At 38.8% G+C, this 22,168-nt stretch overlaps 1 protein-coding gene across 4 annotated transcripts in view; it reads right to left on the bottom strand.

Annotated features, from left to right (window-relative positions):
- Positions 1–22,168, bottom strand: part of LOC149815830 (uncharacterized) — a 110,771-nt gene that overhangs the window by 82,588 nt on the left and 6,015 nt on the right. For all 4 annotated transcript variants that reach the window (XM_089990103.1, XM_089990102.1, XM_089990104.1 and 1 more), the window contains 5 exons: positions 12,434–12,503; positions 10,410–10,603; positions 10,234–10,309; positions 10,004–10,087; positions 9,852–9,931 (listed from right to left, as the gene is read on the bottom strand). In XM_089990103.1, coding sequence (XP_089846229.1) covers positions 9,852–9,931; positions 10,004–10,087; positions 10,234–10,309; positions 10,410–10,603; positions 12,434–12,503 — 504 coding nt within the window. The remainder of the gene's footprint in view (positions 1–9,851; positions 9,932–10,003; positions 10,088–10,233; positions 10,310–10,409; positions 10,604–12,433; positions 12,504–22,168) is intronic.

Genomic DNA, 22,168 nt, shown 5'->3' with positions numbered 1-22,168 from the left:
ATCAACAGAATGCCATATTCTTCATTGAACAATATATCTCCTGTTGAAAAACTTTTTAAACAAATCCCAAATTATTCTAGGTTAAGAGTTTTTTGGTGCAGATGTCTTGTTTTTTTCGAAAAAAATGACAAACTATCCCCTCGTGCTATCCGTTATGCCTTTTTAGGATATGTAAGTCATCAAAAAGGCTATAGATGTTTTGATCTTAAAGCTAAAAAATTATATGTATCAAGGAATGTGTTCTTGGAAAAACAAAGTTTTTTTTTTAAGTGAGAACTCTAAAGAAACAGATGAGTATTCTTTTCTGGTGGACTTAGTTCCAAAATTTGATGAAGGTGATGAAAGTCCAGAAGAGCAAAATGACACGACAAATACAGAATCATCTAGTGATCATCAAGATTGTATTCAATACTCTAAGCGAGGTAATTTAGAGAAACCATGTGCTCTCAAAAAATATACTAAAGAACAGGAACAAGTGTCAACCAAAAAGTTATCTAGAGTGTCTACAATTCCTGAAAATTTATGTCATATGAGTCTTTTTCACCAAAATATCAAGTCTATATTGCTTTAATACACTCCTACATAAAACCTTCTATCTATAATACAGCAAAGGAACAATCTGAATGGGTTGAAGCAATGACAATAGAATTAAAAGCTTTAGAAAAAGCAGAATACTTAGACCATTCAAGATATTCCACTAGATAAAAAGCCTAAAGGTTGTCGATGGGTATATAAGGTTAAAACCAAGAGTGATGGCACTCTCGAAAGGTTTAAAACCGATTAGTTGCTAAAGGCTATTCCCAAGAATATATAATAGACTATGAAGAAACTTTTACTCCAGTTGCTAGAATGACCACAATTAGGATCCTGATAGCTTTAGCTTCTTCAAAGAAATGGCATATATATCAAATGGATGTTAAAAATGCATTTCTTAATGGAAGTCTAGCTAAAGAAGTATATATGAAACCACCACCTGGCACCAACATTCCAAAAGGTAAGGCTCTTCGATTAAATAAGGCTTTATATGGGCTTAAACAAGCCCCAAAAGCTTGGTATGATAAATTTAGTCAAGTTACGATTGATTTTTGTTTTTAATTTTGTCTTACTAACATAACTTTGTTTGTTAAGAATTTTAATGCAGGTATTATCATTCTTCTTCTCTATGTAGACAACATGATCATCACCGGAAGTGATAAGCAGGGAGGCCCTCTTACCTGTTTATGGTTTTTTTAGCTTTAACTCGTATGCTAACATGTTGCACCTTCGTAGATTGCACAACGGAGCACACTCGCACCTTGCGGTCTGAGACTGTCATCACTTACGCTCGCAAGCATACACAAAACCGCACCCCCCCCCAATGTAGGGGAAAGTTGCGCAAAGGACAATGAACGAACCTAAATTAAGCAATTAAAACTTAAAATGAGAAAAGAAAGGACTAAAGACAATATGTATATGTATATCTATATATATACGCATTTAACTCAAGGACGTGGTTTCACGATCCTTGTCCTTTTTCTTTCATGTCTTTATTGCTATTTGTTGCCGCCATGCTTTATGTGCCCAAGTTTTTATTGTCGCATTTACTTTCTGTCTTTACTTTGCCCTACGCTTTATGTGCCCAGGCCTTTACTTTCGCTTTTATTTTCTGTCTTTTCTTTCTTGTCTTTACTTTGTTGCTGCGCTTAATGTGCCTAGGCTTTTCTTTCTATCTTTTCTTGTTTTTACTTTGCGAACGCCCTTCAGTGCATTGCCCTATGCATTTACTTGCTTGCATGATTATTTAGCCGAGGTGTGGTTTCGTACCTCGTGCACTACCTTGTGTATTACTTGCTTGCATGTTTGTTTAGCCAAGGAGTGGTTTCGTACCTCGTGCACTCTCTTATGCATTCACTTGCTTGCATGTTTGTTTAGTTGAGGTGTGGTTTTGTATCTCGTGCACTACCTTGCGTATCCACTTGCTTGCATGTTTGTTTAGTCGAGGTACGGTTTCATACCTTGTGCACGGCTTACAAGGTTTCTGCGCTCGACATGCAGTTCTGCACTTTGGGGATCGATCGCACCTTACTGTCGCACTGTATTGTACACGAGCTTGCTTTTTGCTGACTTGCACTTAAGTGCAGCTTTGAGCGTATTCCATTTCACTTATTTATTTTAAAAGACACGACTCACACTTATGCCCTTCGGTTCTCCAACAAAGATGATTTTTAGGCGCAAACCTATTTTTGAAATGCATAGTTTTGTAAAGCAGATTTTGAAAGTCTTTTGTGAGATAGCAACTGGATCTCCCAAATCAATGTATTTGGGAGAAGCATTTTACAACTTCGATTCATTTTCGATACAACTCGGATAACCCTGTCTAGGAGCATATGCATTGGGTTGGGCAAGGGTTCTACTGAAGAACTTGCATCATCGCTAGATTTTTGTTACATCAATTTCGTTGCGAGACCAGAGTTACTGGAAGCACCTAGGTGCATGGGGAAGCACGCTTCCTCGAAACATGTTTCGAAAGCGCGAAACATCACGCTTCCAAAACACGAAGAGAAGCACATATTTTTTTGGGAAGCGTGTTTCCCTTTTATGGGAAGCGCGCTTCCCCCTCGCTTCCCTATTTTTTTCATTTTTTTTTGTGTTTTTTTTTGCTTCCGCCTCGCTTTCGGGCTTCTTAAATTGTATATATGGATGAATCAAGGGGGACTTAAGGGTAACGCATCGACATTTAGTAGCATTCTTGGCGTCTGTACTGACACTGTAGAATGGGGACCTCAGATTCATAATCTGAGTATAGTTCTTGGGTTTGAGTTGAATTTGTATGTTGGGTCTGCTCTTGTTGGTTTTTATATGCAATGCTGGAGCATAGATGATGCGATCAAAGTGTTTGGTTTAATGTCGGAGCGAACTTTGGCTACTTGGAACTCGATACTTTGGGGATATAGCAAATATGGTCGATCAGACGAATTGCTTGACATGTTTCGAAAGATGCATGCAGCAGGCATGGAACCAAATGGAGTTAGTTATTGTTATGTCATTCATGGTTGTGATCATGAAGGTGTTTTGATCTAGGGAAAGCAAGTGCATTGTCGCATGATTAAAACTGGATTGGCTGAATCTCATTTTTTCATCGCTAATGCAATAGTTGACATGTATTCTTCTTGCGATTGCTTAAGCGAAGCCATCAAATCATTTGAGCTAATGCAGTTTCAAGATGTGATCTGTTTGAATTCTATTATTTGGGTCCATGCCAGACATGGATATCTGAGCAAAGCTGTAAACTTGTTCAGCCAGATGCGTCATTGGGGGAAAAAACCCATGATTCATTCACTTATTGAACTCTTGAATTCGAGTACTGGCTTGCAAAGTTTTCAACTTGGGGAACAAATATATGGGCCCATTCATCCACATATTTTTTTTTTCGCTTACCCTTAACTTAAGCCCCGCTTCCTCGTTTGTGATTTTCTTCTAAGTCATCCCACGCTTCCCGCTTCCTAAAATTTTGAAAGTGCCTCGCTTCTCGTTCCCGCTTCCTGTATCGCTTCCCGCTCCCTCTTCCTCGACTGGTAACTCTGTGCGAGACTTTGTTGGGTTGTCTTGTCACTTCTTTTGTGAAACCTTGTTCCCTCTTTTCGTAGTTGTAATTTTTTGCTTGTACGATATGTTTGGACTATGAGAAGTAGGATGAGAGGTCTCTAGTAGCCTTGAAACATGTTTTTGGCACATTATTGTAATTATGTAATGTTGATGATTGCCTAACAAGCAAGAGGCTCATGACGGTAAAAAAGGACTAGAACATGTCAAGTTTGAACTTGAAAGGTTACACCATGTATTTTTGGCAAAACAATGTTTTAGGGGTTTCCTTTGAGAAATCCATACCCCTTTCATCGTAGTTGTACTTTTAAATAAGTACATTGCGTGCTACGATGAGTAGGATGAGAGGTCTATGTTTACCTCGAACGTGCGATGACCCGTGTTTGAGACCACAAAATGGTAATGTTTTCACCCTCATAATAAGTTGACCCCTCTCATTGTGGTTATACTTTTGAACAAGTACGTTGTGTACTGCGGTGAGTAGGATAAGAGGTGTGTGGTTGCTTCGAACGTGCAATGGCGCGTATAAATCACCTAATGGTGATGGTTTCGCCTTCACAGGCAAGATGCTCAAGTGGGTCGGAAGACCAGAGCATATAGAATGGGTCTTCAGTTAAGTAACACCTGACGTACCCATTCGACCCGCCGACTTTATCAAGAGAAAGAAAGAATGGTACAAAAACTCCGATGGACAGGCCATTAATGACTATTTCAGGCAAAAGACTCGGCTTCCCCAATGTAACGACCCCAACTCATACCCCTTGAAAATGTGATTTTTAAAAGAAAAAACAGTGCGAAAAACTTCTTAGAGACCCGGAGTTCTCACGATTACAATTCCAACTGAATAGTCAATCACCACAAAGGAACTTACAATCATCATCCATAAGAACCAAAACAACCTCTTTATTTATGAATCAAGAATCAATTTCAGAGACAATGTTTTACTCAACAGAAAATAACGAAAACAACTGACTAAAACAAAAGAACTGAAAAGAACAGTAGAACTAAAGGACAAAAAAGAAAGAGTCACTCTGTCCACAAGTGACTCTCGTGCCCTCCCAGTAGCTGTCGACTTCACTGATCATCTGTTTCTATGAAAAACCAATAAAGTAGGGTGTCAGAATCGAAATCCTAAGAAGTAACTATTATACACTCACCATCATGTAATGATTGAGGGAACAATGAAAATATGCATGATCTAATGCATAACAGGAAAATGCATGATTTTTGTGCAATGCATGAATCCTTTTGTTATCTTTCATTTAAGTTTCTCTTTTTCCATATGCATGTCTTATTAAATGATACAACTTTAAGTTCTTCTTTTTAATTATCATTGCTCGCGGATACACCAAACGGGTACAATCTCCGATGATAAGTTATGTTTCCAGGGTAGCTTAGCACACAATTTGTACTTTATTACTGGGTTCCAAACTTAGCCCTTGACCGATTCACCTTCGAAACATTAGACCTCCACATCTAATGTCGATGACACACGGGACACCCCACGCCCACAAGTGTCACTTTCTTGATAGCAAAAACAACAGTTGTGTCAAAACACCACCCTCAAGTAAAGTGGCGGACTCTCCCTAAAACCGTGGTCAAGAGAAGAAACCTCAATATCGGGTTCAGAGGACAAAATAAAGCACACAAAGTTTTTGTATCCACACAGTCTCCCCAAGACCGGATCTCTTAGATCCCCATTCTCCAGATGGGAGATCCTAGAACGTATATTACACTGTTATTACTTATTATCTTTTATTAAAAGTCAATTCTTTAAGTTTTGTAATACCATATGAAAAAAGTAAAGGCAAAAGCTCGCATCCACCCCTGCGAGAATTCTTTCGAGACTCCAGCCCATGAGGACAACTAGAACAGTGTAGTAGTATGCAAAACCAACATGTGTGGTTTAAGTGATGCAATAAAACATATGAAAAAGAACCAAGTCCACGTCTCTCCGGGCCGGTGATGATCCATTAGGCCATCGATGCATCACACAACAAAACCAAAGTGATGTGTTATATAACATCAGACTAATGTGTCAAATGCACATGCACCCATGCAAAACAAAGTCAATCATAAGCATGTAATTCTCCACAACACATGCATTTTTGTCATGTGTATTTCCTACATCCATACCCACGTATCCATGTCAATGCATACTCCCTTTGAGTGTGTGTGCACGTGAACAAAACTGTTTATTATGCATGTCCATGTTAAGTGAAACCTCAATTATTTAGCATTTGCATAACATAATTTTCATGATTTGATGCATAACTAATAGCATTACATGTGTCAGATTTAAGTTCTGCATGTATAGAATTCACATTTCTCCCTTTTTGTCCAACAGTTATATTTTGCATATCCTTAAACTGCTGGTCGGGTAGGACACTCCCAGACCAGACAACCTGCTGACCGGCTAGCCATAACAACTCAGCCAAATGGACCTGCCAACCAGTCCAGCCGACTCCCTGGCTATATCGCCCCATACCCCTATGCTTCGAATATAACTTTCAAGCACATTTATGGTAAATCAGCAGTTAACAGGGTATGAAGATATAAATATGTACATTAGTTTGACTGTCAATGCTTAAATAAAATCAGAGATAAATTAGGTGCAAAGAAAGTGAGACAGTTTGTATTACAGGTACATACATGATTAACCAGAAAGTGAATGCCTGTGGGCCAGCGCTAAACCCCCATATAATTTTTTTTTCTTTTCACCAAACTATCCAGCCCATACACAGCATACAAATTTTCTTTGCTGAAACCAATAAAAATACCAAAAATACAGATAGGTAACGGTGGAAATCGTAGATCCACTGCTCCTCCATGGATTTCCATCCAAAGATTGCATGGAACCCAATCTCCACCCGATTTCTCATCCATTTTAAGAACCCGTACCTTAAAATCGACACTTGAAGGAAAAACTCAGAAATGCCGATGGTGAGGAACGACTCCATCTAGCATCGTCGGAGTGTCTGCCAAACACAGGAAAGAGGTCACCACAAGCGAAACGCAACCCTAGCCTGGGTTGCTAGTCTGAGCTAGGCCTCGAGTCGGCGAGCACCGAGCGAGAATATTGAGGGCGTCGACTAGGCCCCTAATAGAGCCACACTCGCTAAACCCCCATATAATTTTTTTTTTCTTTTCACCAAACTATCCAGCCCATACACAACATACAAATTTTCTTTGCTGAAACCAATAAAAATACCAAAAATACAGATAGGTAACGGTGGAAATCATAGATCCACTGCTCCTCCATGGATTTCCATCCAAAGATTGCATGGAACCCAATCTCCACCCGATTTCTCATCCATTTTAAGAACCCGTACCTTAAAATCGACACTTGAAGGAAAAACTCAGAAATGCCGATGGTGAGGAACGACTCCATCTAGTATCGTCGGAGTGTCTGCCAAACACAGGAAAGAGGTCACCACAAGCGAAACACAACCCTAGCCTGGGTTGCTAGTCTGAGCTAGGCCTCGAGTCGGCGAGCACCGAGCGAAAATATTGAGGGCATCGACTAGGCCCCTAATAGAGCCACACTCGGTTGGACCCCAATCAAGCTGAGATCGGCTTAAAAAAAAGGAAAGGGTGGGGTTAAGAAAACCCTACCCGATTACTAGTCAACTTACCACCGGGTTTCAAATTTGCGATGTGTGGTTAAGCGGACGCCTACCAATTTTATAACTATACCATTGTGTTTTGAACCTGCCACGTCCCAACACAAGGTGGCATGCACTACCTGCTCCTACCAGCCACCTGGAGCCTCCGTTGGGTCTCCTCGAAAGAGGGGGATCAAGCAGGGGAAAACCCTGCCTGTTGGCCGGAACCGAGGGGAAAAGGGGAGGTAGGCCCCCCCAGCCCTAGCCCCCCTCTCGACCCCCTGACGGGCTACAAAGGAGGGGTCAAGGGCGACAGGGGCCACCGTCCACCTGTCAACCGTCGGCAGGGCCCCAGGAAAAAGGAAGAGCGATGGGAGGCACGACAAGGCCTCCGGCACCCTGCCGGCCTCCCGGCGAATGCAGAGAATAGAGGGGGAACGGGACAAAGAGCGACGGAAAGGGGAAGAATCGTCGTAGGGGGGCCGTCGGATCCTTGCCGACCTCCGATAGGCAAAAGAGAGGAGGCACACGGCAGGGGGGGTCGTCGACCTCCCGTGGGTTCCCCGACAACCAACTTAGAGGAAAGGGGGAAAAAGTTGTGGCAGGGGGGGGGGGCTGTCGGGTCCCTACGACCTCAGAGAGGCAAAAAGCGGGACAGTTGGGACCATCGGCCTCCCGCTGGTCCCTCGGCAGAGCAGAGAGGCACCAACGGGGGGAAAAGAAATTGTCGCAGGGAGGCCCGTCAGCTCTCTACCGGCATCCCGACGATCGTGTCTCGGAGAAGAATCACAGCAGGGAGCGACCGTCGACTCCCTGTCGGCCTCCTGACGCACGCAGAAGAGGGAGTTAAGGGAGAAGACAGAGGGACGAAGAGGGGAAGCGTACCTGTCTCTTGCCGACGTCGGCGGCTGCTGCACGCAGGAAGAAGAACGATAAGGAGGGGGAGAGGAGTTGCGCATGAGGGCCTCCTCTCCCTCTGCGTTGCTTAATAGGAAGGCACAGGGAGAAGGGGGGAATCGTGGCCCCGTCGGTTACGGGGAGCCCCTTTCGTGCAAGGCAGCTACATGGAGGAAGGGAAAGAAAAACTCGGAACAGGGTTTTAAAACCCTACCGGGTTAAGGATACGGGTCGAGTTCGACCCGACTTCCGATTTTTTTTTAACACTGATTTTTACACCTAGTCATCGGAGTTAAGAAAAATGGGTTACAAAAAGTAGCTTCAGGCACTTCTTCAGAAATTGGATGCATCCATAGGCCACAAATGTCTTTGGAGATTTTCTCTCTTGGTTACTGGCCGTCCCCTTAGGAGCGAACTCAGCTAGCTACCCGGGTATCTAAAATACATGGCATAATAAACCCCTGGATTAGTCTTGGTTGTTTCTACGCATCGTGCCTTGTACGTACCCGCAAGGCCAGCTAATATCGAAACAATAAATACCCTATTCACAACACTTGTTGGCTCGAGTCTCTTATAACTAGTGTAACTGCTTACAACTCGTAATCTACAAATTGTTTACAACTAAGACTAATGTAGTTGCTTGTCTTATAAGTTGTTTACATCTTTTGATTAATATAATTGTTGTCGTGTGATTGCTTACCGCGTGTAGCTTATAAACTATTTGTTGTGCAATGACTTGCACCTTATGATTAATTTAATTATTTGTCGTGAAATCGTGTATGCCTTGTGATGAATGAACTCTTATCTTGTGATAGATGATAGCTCACTTGATTTTATAATTAATTGCTCACATTGAAACCCTTTATTTATTTGCATACTCAATTGTTAATGTTAAAAATACTTATTCATTTGCATAGTCTATTGCTCATGCTAAAGGTAGCTTACTTGTTGGTATAAGTCAACTAATCATGCTAGACATAACTCATTACTGATTATAATTGTTTATTTCAATTTCATATTGCCTCACTTGTGCACCTACCAGTTTTTCGTGAAACTGACCAATTTTATAGGCACATGTGATAATTCGATCTGTACGGACTATGATGGCACGATGGTGTGATGAGATAAAGATGAGACTTTTCCCCTGACGTTTCACTTCTAAGGTCATTTCGGTAAATTTGCATAAAGGTTTTCTTGAAAATCTCTCATTTGTACAAGTCTTAAAAATATTAAAAATTGCATTTCTATAATCTATTTGATTTCTTAAATGTATAGAGCTTCAAATCTGTTATAAAAGAAAGTTTGCGCTGTAATGCGCCCAAGATCCATTGACTTGCTAGTTCAAATATCATTTTTCGCTGAATTACTTTTTAAAAAAACTCTGATAAACGAATGATTTCAAATCTTTCAAACTTTTCATAAAAAGTTACAAGTCCTAGATTTTGGGGCGTTATATATATATATATATATATATATATATATATATATATATATATATAGAGAGAGAGAGAGAGAGAGAGAGAGAGAGAGATTCTATACATTTAGAAGTTATCATGCTTGGGCCAAGTCACGAGTCAGGCATTTCCAAGTCAATACCTGAGTCATTGGGATTTAAACTTTGATATCACTAGGAAGCAGCTGGGGCAAACTGCTTTCCATGTGTTTGCAAATAAAGAATTGGTAAACCAGGTTCTTATGGCAAGTAGCAGGCCATCTAAATAAAAGACTGAAAACGTTCAAATATCTAGAAGAAACTTATAAGTGCACCTTGGTTCTTTAGTACCAACAAGAAATATGGCCACGAAGCAGCATCCCACAAAAATTGACAAATAAGCAATCCAGCTATACTGCCAAGTAAGCAAGTGTTAGTTAAACAGAAAAACCAATGGGCCAAGACTAATATGACTGATAATATTTACCTGTCTTTCAATATCAATAGGTGTTGTTGCATTGTTGGAATTGAACACGTAGAAAGCAATTCCATATAAGCTAAGGTTGGCAACCTATCATATAAAAAACAAGAAAATAAGTAAATGAACTATTTTCCTAGATGGTACCATTTTCAGATAAAAATAGGTTTCATAGTTGCAAACCATCCAAAAGATAACTTGTAGTTGAAATTAAGAGCAGGATAAACAAAGCAGCTAACCATTGTAAAAGCATTACGGCAGCTTGCAAGCACCACCCTGCTTGTTGCATTTAGTGTGATACAGATCACCATAGACCTGAGAGAGAGAGAGATTACTAAAGGGAAACTAGCCAAGTACCATTGAAAAACGGAAGTGAAGCATGAAATTAAGTGTGCCACCATAGGAAAGTAGTTACATATGGGAGATTTGAGTAGCAGCCCAGCCGATATTGAAAATAGCAGCAAATGTGGAAAAAACAATGGTGCGCAGGGCAGAAGAATTCCCCAACACCAAACAAGGCATGCAACCACCGAAGACCAATGAAAATGAAACAGCTACTAAGGCTGATCCACCAGCATGCCATAATTTGAAATGTCCAAATCTATCAATCTGGAAAAAGAAATTTATTATAGTTAAGAAAGATTGAAGATAATAAAGAGTAACTGATTGACTTCCCAAACATTTCCCCAAGAAAAAAAGGAAAAAACTTTCTTATCAGATTGATATTTTGAAACATTTACACAACACATAGTCGGGCTGAAACATTCAGCTTCAATCATCAATAAACAAATTATGTTATTTTCTTAGATGGTTAGTCAACAGTCGAATTTTGCCATAATATTGGTAAAGGGTCCATGGAATGGTTGAGGTGGAAAAGAAAAAAAATGATGCAAATGACAAATGAACATAGTTTCAAGGAAAAATGAGCCTGAGAGACTGGAACTATTCATGTTTTCTGAGTTTTCTTGTTTTCCTGTGTGCATATGTTTGTGCACATGGGGTGTGTGCATTAGAGAGAGAGAGAGAGAGAGTAGTGATACAGAAATGTATTCAGAATTAAAGGGAAGAATAACTGATAAGATAACATGGCAAATGCTCATTGAAACATGCAAATGTTCACGTGTTAAGAAAAGCGCTAGCTGATCTGAAAGCAATGGAAAGAAAAAGGATGTAAAAGTTGAGGACTTTTAGCAATTGAAATGGATTGTGTTATAGCTTAAATCAGAAAAAGGATATAGTTCAGCATAAAAAGAATATGCCATGAAGTGCAAAGTGCACTTGTACAAAATAACAGATGAAAAGAAAAATGAAACCATCCCTATATATATATATATACATATATATATATAGAGAGAGAGAGAGACGCAAAAAATGAACTCTCAAATGCCATAAAAAATGAAGTATCAGAATGAAGCATCCACAGTGATATTTTAAGCATATTTTTTGTTCATATAACGGAATCCTACTTGCATTTTTTAAGATGTTCGCATCTGCATCAATCACATTACTTTATAAGGATCCAAACTATCTGACTTTTGCTTGCAAATAGTGTGTTCTTGATTGATCGGTGATCTACTTAGATGTGGGAACATAAGTTGTAAAATATATATTACCGGTCATATTGCCGACAATTGGTTTAGAAATTCTTCCCAATGGGGTGTGTAGGGTCAGGAATGGAAAACATAACTTGATGAAAGGAAAAGATCAACTTAGAGTTCTGACAGTCAAGAAGAAGTAATCCCCCGAGGTACTCGGGACATACAGGTGGAGAAGGAAGTGCCCAAGGGGAAGTTGGCAAAGGAGAGCTCCAGGGTTTATCACCTAGAGACTCTAGGTTAGTGAAATTAGGATTAGAAACTCTAGGAGAGCCACATGCTTTGTGAAGGGGTTTAGAGTGAAAATGGACAATTTATTCGCAAATCTTTCTGAGGTACTCTAGGTGTGTTTGCAGGTAGATTTCTTGAACTTCTGGGATATTGAGAAGTTATAAGAGTCTGGATAAAGCTTTGATGGTTGCTCAGGGGATAGGAGTAAAGTTTACTCCTCTCTTTTTGTTAAGGAGAAGGATCAGGTGGACAAAGGAGATGCACAAGCGAGTGTTGTGCAAGGTAGCACCTATGAAATATGTCAGAACCTGGAGGACATTGAAGAAGATTGATAACAAATAACTGCCAAATTAATAAGAAAGAATGCACGAGCATAAAATGTGAAGGAACTCAATGCCCATCAATGAATCAGGGTAAAAACACATTCAACCTCATATATTTTGTGAGTAATCTATTATATTTACCAAGTCATTTTTCACAAAGATAGATGCTGATTCATTTGTCAACTTCAATATCAGCAACATTAGTTTGCTCAATATAGGTCAACCAAAAGATAATTACGTTATGTGAGTGATATGAAGCATCAACTAATACCAAAGGTGATGAATAGTACCAGCTCACCAACAAATATTGTGGTCAATCCATCAGCAATTTGGCCTGTGAGCATCACAGTAGCTGCATCCCTGAGTAAACAGCAAAGAAATGCAATCACAATATTAGCATCATTCTTGAAGGTATCTATAAGGCATCATGCAGACATACATAAAGAGTTTTAGCAAGTTGTCATTTCTAAACACTAGATGAAAAAAACAGTAGCTTGAAATGGACTGATTTAGTCCACTCACACCCTACAACCAATTCAAAGGCTGGGATATGATTGAAACATTAAACCAGGTTGTGGAAAGGTAAATGTCAAAATTTTATGAGAATATAGGGATTCTCCAATTTATGGTCCACCATAAAACCCTATAAGTGATTGATGGCTTAGCAATTCCTTCATTCTTTAAAGAGGTAACACTAAGTATTCATGATGGAATCTATTAGAAACAATTCTATGTTACTTCTGCATCTAATTTTGCATTTAGTTAACATGATATAGCTATTGTTCAAGAATTGCAGTGAAACAATTGGGTTAGTGCCAACCAAAGGTGATGATTTCCTTCTCTAAGAGCACACAGTTTATTGATAGTCTTGAATAGCTTAATGGAAAACCTTTATGGTCCGCCGTTGTTGTGGATACAGTGTTTCTTTGCAGAAATAATTGGCAAAGCATGAAAATATATAGGAGGAATGCATTCATTAGGATCCATTTTCATTAGGGCCCTCATTAAGACCATGTAAAGATCAGAGTTGCAGGGGTTTTCTGTTAATCTGAAAAACAGATGTCATTATCATAGATTTCCCAGTAGAAATTTAGAAAACATTCTGGCATTTTTCATGTTCAGATGTGTTTTTCAGAGAAGTAAAAAAACAATGGCTCATATTGTCATGGAATAGAATGAAATTGGAGACACAAAAAAAGATAATGATGCATTTTACCAAAGACAAAATAACAAAACAAAAAATAATGATAATAATTTATTTTATTAATTGTTCAAAACATAAATATATACAAAAACCCATACTACACTCACAGCCATGCATATATGATACTCCACACACATCGTACATCATACACATGTTAACACACCCCATCACTCCCACTTTTCACTTACACACACTTATATATACAAGGAGAAGGACTAGCCTAACAGTTAGTTGGACCGTCTCCAACTAGCTGTTAGGCACAGTCCTAACCAATGTTTGTATCGTAGCATATCGTACGATACGCATACGTATCAATGCAATAGCATGATACGTTGTACGTGTATCGTAAAGGAAAAAACGAGGTTTTAAGTTTTTGGGTTTTAAGGGGCTTTTGAGGGCCGAAACCCTCATTCGTATAGAACATACTAGAGAGCTTCCCAAATACCCTAGGACTCGTGAGACCGTTTTGGGAGCAGATCTTTGTGTCAGAGAGAGGGCTTTTGTGATTTCGTTAAGGTAAAAAAAACATTCAATGGATAAACGTGGAGGGAGCACAGGACATACATGACGAAGACCCCACGTATATTGGAGATGATTTGAATGTCAAAGGAGGAGGAAAAGAAGAAGATGATGATGATTGATTGATGTTATACTTATTAAAAACTTGGTTATGTATTGTAATTTGTAATTGTAAAGTATTCATAAACTTGTTTTTTCAATGAATCTTGTGGCGTGTTCTTAATTGAAGATATTACTATTTTGCATTGTTCTTGTGAGATTTGATGATTGATGATGCGTTATGTAGCTCATAGAGACATAAATTCTTCACATGTGATAAGTGTATCTAAGAATACTCAGGTATATACAACAAATACAATATGATATTACATTCAACTTAGCACATATTGCACTAAAACTTGATATAAAAGATTTAAGTTTCTTCATTAACCAATTTGATCCAAAGCATGTCTTTTAGTAAATATGCAATGACAAAAACACATTTATGGGTTCAGATTAAGCAAAATATGCCTGCAACTATGATTTTTTAATGCTCCTAATAAAAAATGGTTTCTAGCAATACATCTCTCTCTCTCTCTCTGTATATATATATATATATATATATATATATATAGTAGAGCATAGGTGCTTGAGCACCCTAACCCTGCATCGCGGGCGTTGATGGACAGTTGCGCAAAAAAAAATTTGAGTTTTTCAGCAAAAACTACCTTTAGAGGTGCACAAAAAGCGCCGCTAAAGTCCTTAAGGATGCGCACATCATTACAAATTTTTAATGATGCGTGCATCCTTTTTACCTTTATCAGCGATTTTTGAGCGCTGCTAAAAGGTCTTTTTTGCTCGTTTTTGAGCCAAAAGCATTGTTTTAGCATTTTTTTCCCGCTAGCCGTCCATCAAGCACGTGATGGACACGCTTGACGGACGGCCAGCCTGATTAAGTAGGTGCTCAAGCACCTATTCATCAAAAAGCTACTCTCTCTCTCTCTCTCTCTCTCTCTCTCTATATATATATATATATATATATATATATATATATATATATATATATATATATATATATATATATATATATATGTATGTGTGTGTGTGTGAAAATGTCTACAAAGAGACAATACGCATACAAGCACAAATACTTTGCACGGAGGCACTTTCACAACACTTGAACAAAATACGCAAAAAAGGATAAATGTAGCAAACATGCACTAAGGCATGTATTTCATAAAATAGCAAATGCTTGAGACTCTCAAGCTTATTTTACAACAAGGGGGAACACCCCTATTTATACAAGAGCAAAGAGGTGCAAAGGGGGGCTCCCCAAAGGAGTTATTGAGTATACATTTTAACACCCCTATTTATACAAGAGCAAAGAGGTGCAAAGGGGGACTCTCAAGCTTACTATATACTTATATAGAGAAAAAGGGAAAAATATATAAATATATATACTTATATATAGAGATACGTTTTTGAGTACTCTCATATCTTTGGGAACACCCCTATTGGAATACCCTTTTGATTTGTCTCATGCTATATTTATACTTACAATAATGTTTTTGAGTATACATTTTAACACCCCCCCTCAAACTTACGGTGCGATAACCGCAAGTTTGTCAAGAAGGAAATGAAATCTGGGCGAACAAAGAGCTTTTGTGAAGAAGTCCGCAAGTTGATACTCAGACGTCACGTATGGTAAATCAATGACCTTCTTCAAGTATTCTTCTCTGACATAATGGCAGTCCATCTCTATATGCTTTGTTCGCTCGTGAAAGGTGTGATTTTTGGCAATATAGATTGCACTTTTATTGTCACAACATAGCTTTGTTGGCTCTCTGATAAGCACTCTCATATCTTCCAAAAGGCATCGAATCCATACAATTTCCATGGTAGTGAATGTCATGGCTCTGTATTCGGCTTCAGTGGATGACAAAGAGACCTTCTGTTGCTTTTTGCATCGCCATGAGATCAAGGACTCACCTACGAAAACACAAAAGCCAGTGGTGGAGTGACGGTTACCAAGGTCACCTCCCCAATCTGAGTCAGTATAAGCAAGTAATTTTAATTCAGAGGAAGAGGATAAAAATACTCCCTTGTTCATTATTCCCTTCAGATATCTGATGATGCGAAGGACAACACTCATATGAACAGTTGTAGGAGCGTGCTGAAACTGGCTAGCGATGTGTATAGCATGAGACAAATCAGGCCGAGTAATGCTAAGGTACATTAAAGAACCTATCAACTGCCTATAAGGAGTAGGATCAGTTAGAGGAACTCCGTCATCAATCTTCATTTTTTATCCCACAACTTCAGGAGTCTTGCATACTTTGTCATCAGAAATTCCTGATCTGTCAATAATCTCACAAGCAAGTTTAGACTGAGATAGAAAATAACCACGTTGCGAATAAGCAACCTCAATTCCAAGAAAATATGTCAGAAAACCCAAGTCTGACATCTCAAATTTTGAAGTCAAGACGGACTTAATACCCTTGACTCCTTGAACATCATCACCTGTAATTAGCATGTCATCAACATAGAGTAATAGAATCACAATTCATGCATTAGATTTTCTAGTAAATAGAGCAGTATCAGTATAACATGAGGAAAAACCATTTTCCATCATTACACTTGTAAACCTATCATACCAAGCTTTGGGGGCCTGTTTCAAGCCATAGAAGGCCTTGCGAAGGCAAAGAACTTTGTCTTAAGGAATCTTCATGCCTGGTGGGGCATCCATGTACATTTCTTCGTTAAGATCACCATTTAAAAAAGTATTTTTCACATCCATTTGAAAAATGTTCCAATTTTTAATAGATGCAATAGTAATAAGACATCTAACTGTAATCATTCGAGCTACAGGAGCAAAGGTTTCTTCATAATCAATTCCATATTCTTGCCCATACCCTTTTGCGACTAAGCGAGCTTTATACCTTTCCAGAGATCTGTCGCTCTTAGTCTTAACCTTAAAAACCCATCGACAACCTATAGTTTTCTTTCCTATGGGTAGAGTTTGGAAATCCCAAGTTTCAGCTCTTTTAAGAGCATTAAGTTCATTTCGCATAGCTTCTTGCCATTCTATACATTTTTTAGCTTCTTTAAAATTTCTTGGTTCAAAATAAGAGTGAATGGCACTAAGACAAGCCCTATATCGGGGTGAAAAGGAATCAAAAGAGACAAAACGAGTTGGAGGTCTCCTATTCCTCTCAGATCTTCGGTGATCGAGAGCATGAACAAGCTCACTATATTGGTCAATAGTACTTCTAAAGGTGTCTTGGTTTCTACGTGAGTAGGTTATTGGATCACTTGAAATCTTGTTTTCTTGTTCATTGAGTGGGTTATGTTCTTCAACATCACCATCAATTTCCTCATCATGGTTTGATGATACATCATCATCACTAGATATATCATCATTACTAGACAATAAGTCAAAAAGGAAGGAGTAATCAAAATTTTCTTGTTGAGAAACATTTTTTTCAAATCCAGTTTCATTTTCTAAAAAAATTACATTTCTAGAGACATATAACTTATCATCTCGAAGATCATAACAACGAAACCCTTTTTGAGTTTCGGAATATCCAAGAAAGGCGTAGGGGATAGCTTTGGGAGAGAGCTTGTCATTTTTATCCGTAAGTATAAAACACTTACACCCAAAAACTCGTAACCTATTATAATCAGGTTCAAGCTTATATAAAATCTCAAAAGGGGATATTTTCCCTAATATCCTAGATGGTAAGCGATTTATCAGATAAACAGAAGCAAGAGCTGCTTCAGCTCAAAAATTTTTAGGAATGTTTTGGGAAATAAGAAGGGTCCTAGTGGTCTCAATGATGTGCCTATGTTTTCTTTCGGCCAACCCATTCTGTTGAGGGGTTTTAGGACAAAACCTTTGGTGAATAATTCTGTGATCCTCAAGATATACTTTAAATTGGTTGGAGAGATATTTTCCTCCAGAATCACTTCTAAAAATCTTTATATTACTGTTGAATTGATTCTTGATCATTGAATGGAAGGTTTTAAAACACGCAAAAACTTCATGTTTGAACTTAAGAAAATAGATCCATGAATATCTGGAGAAATCATCCACAAAAATGACATAATAAGAAAAGCCTCTTTTTGAAACAACAGGTGCGGGTCCCCAAACATCGGAATGAATAATTTTGAAGGTTTTAGATGAGAACATAGTTCTTTGCTCAAAAGGTAAACTTTGCATTTTTCCGAGAATACAATCATTACAAGAAAATGAACTTTTACATAGGTCCTTCGCAAAATGTAAATAAGATAACTTGGTGATATTAGGATGACCAAGTCTTTTGTGCCACATATTTATATCTTTGTTTCGGGCAACATTACAAAAAGATTTTGGAACTTGAAGAGATTCCATATAGTATAAGTCTCCTTTTCTAAAGCCTTCCCCAATCAATTTCCCGGACCGACGATCCTGTATTAAACATTTATCACACGAAAATTTAATATTGCAACCATGGTCCGAGAGTTGAGAAACAGAGAGAAGGTTTAAGTTTAGTTTAGGTATAAATCTAATTTTTTGAATGAAAAAAACTTGAGTTTCAAAATTACCTATTCCTTTAATTTCAAGAGAGGTTCCATCCACAGTGGAAACAAAGGATGAAGAAACATTTTTTGAATAATCGGAAAGCGAAAACATGTTTGGGGACATATGAAAAGATGCACCTGAGTCCAAAAGCCAAGAGACTTTACCTGGAAAGGAAGAAGTAGACACGACGGCACCGGAGGTAGCTCCCTTGAGGAGAGGTTAAAGGGCTTCCACTATTTGATTTAAAGAGAGTGACCCACTTGATGATGCCTCTTCCTTTTGTGGTACACCGGTGGTAGCCATGGCGAGAAGCTTCTTCCATTTGGGACATATGGGCTTGATATGCCCCGATTCTTTACAAAAATGACAAATAATCTTGCTATAGTCCCTCTTTCCTCTTTGTCCACCATCACCTCCTTGATTTTGTGATTTGAAATGAGGAGGACGATAGGTCTTTACATTATTTCCGGGTCTTGATACGGCATTGACCTCATTGTTTTCTTCATAATTATAAGGAACCGCAAGAACATTTGATCCTTGTTTACATAAACTCATACGAGTCTCCTTACCACTTAATTTGGTGAGAACATCTTCAAGAGAGGGAGGAGTAAACGAGGATAGAAGTGATGACCTTATTTGCTCAAATTCCGGTCTTAACCCATTCAAAAAATTGAAGAACCGATCTTCTTCAAGTTGCTTGTGGCGGAGTTCAATTGCCTCTCCACTCCATTTTGGTTCAAGCATGGAAAACTCATCCCAAATGGAGGAAAGGTCGGCAAAATATTCCCTAATAAACATTTCACCTTGAGTAAGAGAGAGGGCCTTCTTTTGAAGGTAATACTTATGGGATAGATCTCTTGATGTATACATTTTCTCGAGATAATGCCAAGCTTCCGATGCTCTTTTGAACTTGACAATGTTAGCATTAATCTTTGTTTCAACGGATGCGAAGAACCTGTAATAACCGCAAATTTTATGCAGTATATAGAAATTCTATATATATATATATATATATATATATATATATATATTTTTTTTTTTTTAATTAACGTGAATTGGGCCTAGGATCCGTTACCCGGATCCAAAAGAAAGATATATGTGCGTATTAAAGTATTTATATAATAGTAATACTAAATAAATAAATAACTAATAATTATTATTATAAACTTGTCAAATCCGCCGTTGGACCCAAGTGGATCCAACCCCTGGATCCACTGTTATTCACGTGACCCGGATCCAAATCGCGATCGGATCCAGCATCGCAGGTCGTGGTTCGAACCCGGACCCGGCCCACACCCTGTAAAACTTTAATACAGGGAGGGATTAAAAGGGGGCAACCCGATATGGGTTGCCCGATAAACATAAAAAGGGGGAAAACCCCCTCCCCCGATATATCGAGTGTTAGGGTTCAGTTGAACCCTAACGCGTCAAGAGATGGGGAGGTGGGGGAGCACAGCGCAGCCGCCGGGAAGGGGCAGGGTTTCCTTCCCTTCCGGGAGGCCACCCTCCTACAAAGGGGGACCCCCGAACCCCTCTTCCATCCCTCTCTCGCTATCTCTTCCCTCTCTCACTCTCCTCGACCTCTCTATCCTTTGGATCGCCCTCCGAGCTCCGGCCTGCTGCTCGAAGCCTTGCCAGGAGACGCCGACCTCTCCTCCAGTCGTGGTGCTGTCCAGGCCGACCGACCTCCTCTCGTGGCTGCTGCAACATCTTCGCCGAAAAATGGTAGGTTGTTGTTCCTTTTCGGGTATGCTATGGGTCGAGCATGAGGTGAGGGTTGTCGGGACACCCTAATCTCGAAAAAAAAAAAGGGGAAAGGAAAACCTCTGATTTGGGGTCGTCTGTCAACCCCAAAACGAAAACCCCAAATCTGAGATTTGGGGGGGGGGGGGGTCAGATTATTGTGAAAAAAAAAAGGGAGAAAATACATCTGGTTACCGTGTGTACCATCCGAGAACTATTGTAATTTGTTGAGCATGTTACATTATTGCCTAAATATAACCTGTAACGAGTATGCAATTCTGTTGTTCTGAATATAAAATTTTCTTAGAATCTCAAACAAGATTAAGTCTATAAGTTAATCTGTTTTATGGGTATAAGCAGGATCGGCATATGGAAAAAGAGACTTTTATGCAGTTTAGGGAAGTCATGATCTGATCCTGTCCTCAATTTTCTTGAAATTCATGGGTTATACCTGTGTATGTTTCTTTGGATTTCATGATTCAGTTTGTTTTACTTTATTGAAATTTATGATTTAAGTTGCATACACATTCCTCTGAAATTTCGTATATATGTATATATATATATATATATACACATTCCTGTAAATTTTATGATTTAGCCTTGTGTATAACCTTTGGAACTGCATGACTTGGCAGGGGGTATATTCTCTTGAATTTCAGGATTTATTCTGTGCAAATCTTTTGTGCTGAATATGAAATTTTTTGTACCAAAAACTTTCATTTTCCACAGTTTATGGCTTAATCTAAGTAGTTCTTCTTGCATATAGTAATAGTTGCTTAAGTTCATCTCTGTTGTTGGCTGAAGGTAAGTGTGATAGATGGACTGTGTGCCAACTAAAAAACCGAACAATGGGATGTGTAACTTGTATATTAAATTAATATTCAGTCGTATATTAAGCTGCATGCAAATCTGGTGTTCAACTGCATAGTAACTTGTATATTAAATTAATATTTAGTCGTATATTAAGCTGCATGCAAATTTGGTGTTCAACTGCATAGTAACTTGTAAGTTAAATTGATATTTAGTTGTATAGTTTATGATGTACAATTTCATATTCCTTAAAATGTCCCAATGCCCATTACGTGTATATCATCTAGAAGGTTCAAATGGCCATTAAGACTCTTATTCTCCAATGTTCATATGCATGTTATAAACTGCATATTTTTCTGAAGTACTATTGCTTAACCCTACATATTTGCTGAAAGTATCAACTGCCAAATAAGCTGTATATCCGGTGGAATGTTCAAATGAGAGTGTGTTGGGAGAAATGTATATAGTAGTATTACCAAATCTCAAGGACTACACTGCATGCTCAATATAAGACACCAACCGTGTCGTTGCTTGTTGGCAGAACTTTTAATACATGCCACCCTTTTTATACATGGAGGTGTTGTGGCAATTTGCTATTAAAGAGTAAATAAATAATAATAATAATGATTTGATAACCGAATCTATGGGTCGGTTTGTTGTAGACATATGAATGTCCAGCCAGTGTATCGAGGGTCTTGCATAGACCATCGAAGTTATGATGGGGATTCACATGAAAATGAAAATATAATATTGTTGCTTGACTAGTTTAAAGGCACCGGAGCACTTTGGGTGGGTTATGCAATCAATATGACAAAGGATTGAGACTGTTCTATACCCTTGGTAAATTGACTAAGGTTGGGAATTCTACTGCCGTGGTAGTAGAAGGAAGTTGGGGAAATGCCTTGTACTTCGAAAAATAAATTAAATGAAAAGATTAACCCACTCAGATTCAGGCTTACCTTGGAGAGGGTAGGTGGTACAAAACTCCGGGGACATGTTTACTGTTTCGAGCTAAAGTGACTCGTTGGTCCCCAGTTCTCGGAGTTGGGGGACCCGGACTACCAATATGTCCTAGGTGGTAGTTCTTTGTTCTTCTGCAGAAGTTAGGGATGCATCCTGTTTTGGTTTGGCCTTTGGGAGGTTCTCTCGGTCACTGGCCGCTCCCTTGGGATTTCAGTCACAGTTAGAATGTTCGGGTTAATAAAACAA

This window comes from Nuphar pumila, chromosome 15 (assembly GCF_984573655.1).
Source record: "Nuphar pumila chromosome 15, dmNupPumi1.hap1.1, whole genome shotgun sequence".
Lineage (NCBI taxonomy): Eukaryota > Viridiplantae > Streptophyta > Magnoliopsida > Nymphaeales > Nymphaeaceae > Nuphar > Nuphar pumila.
The sequence above is the reverse complement of the archived record's forward strand: the minus strand, read 5'-3'. Positions and strand labels throughout refer to the sequence as shown.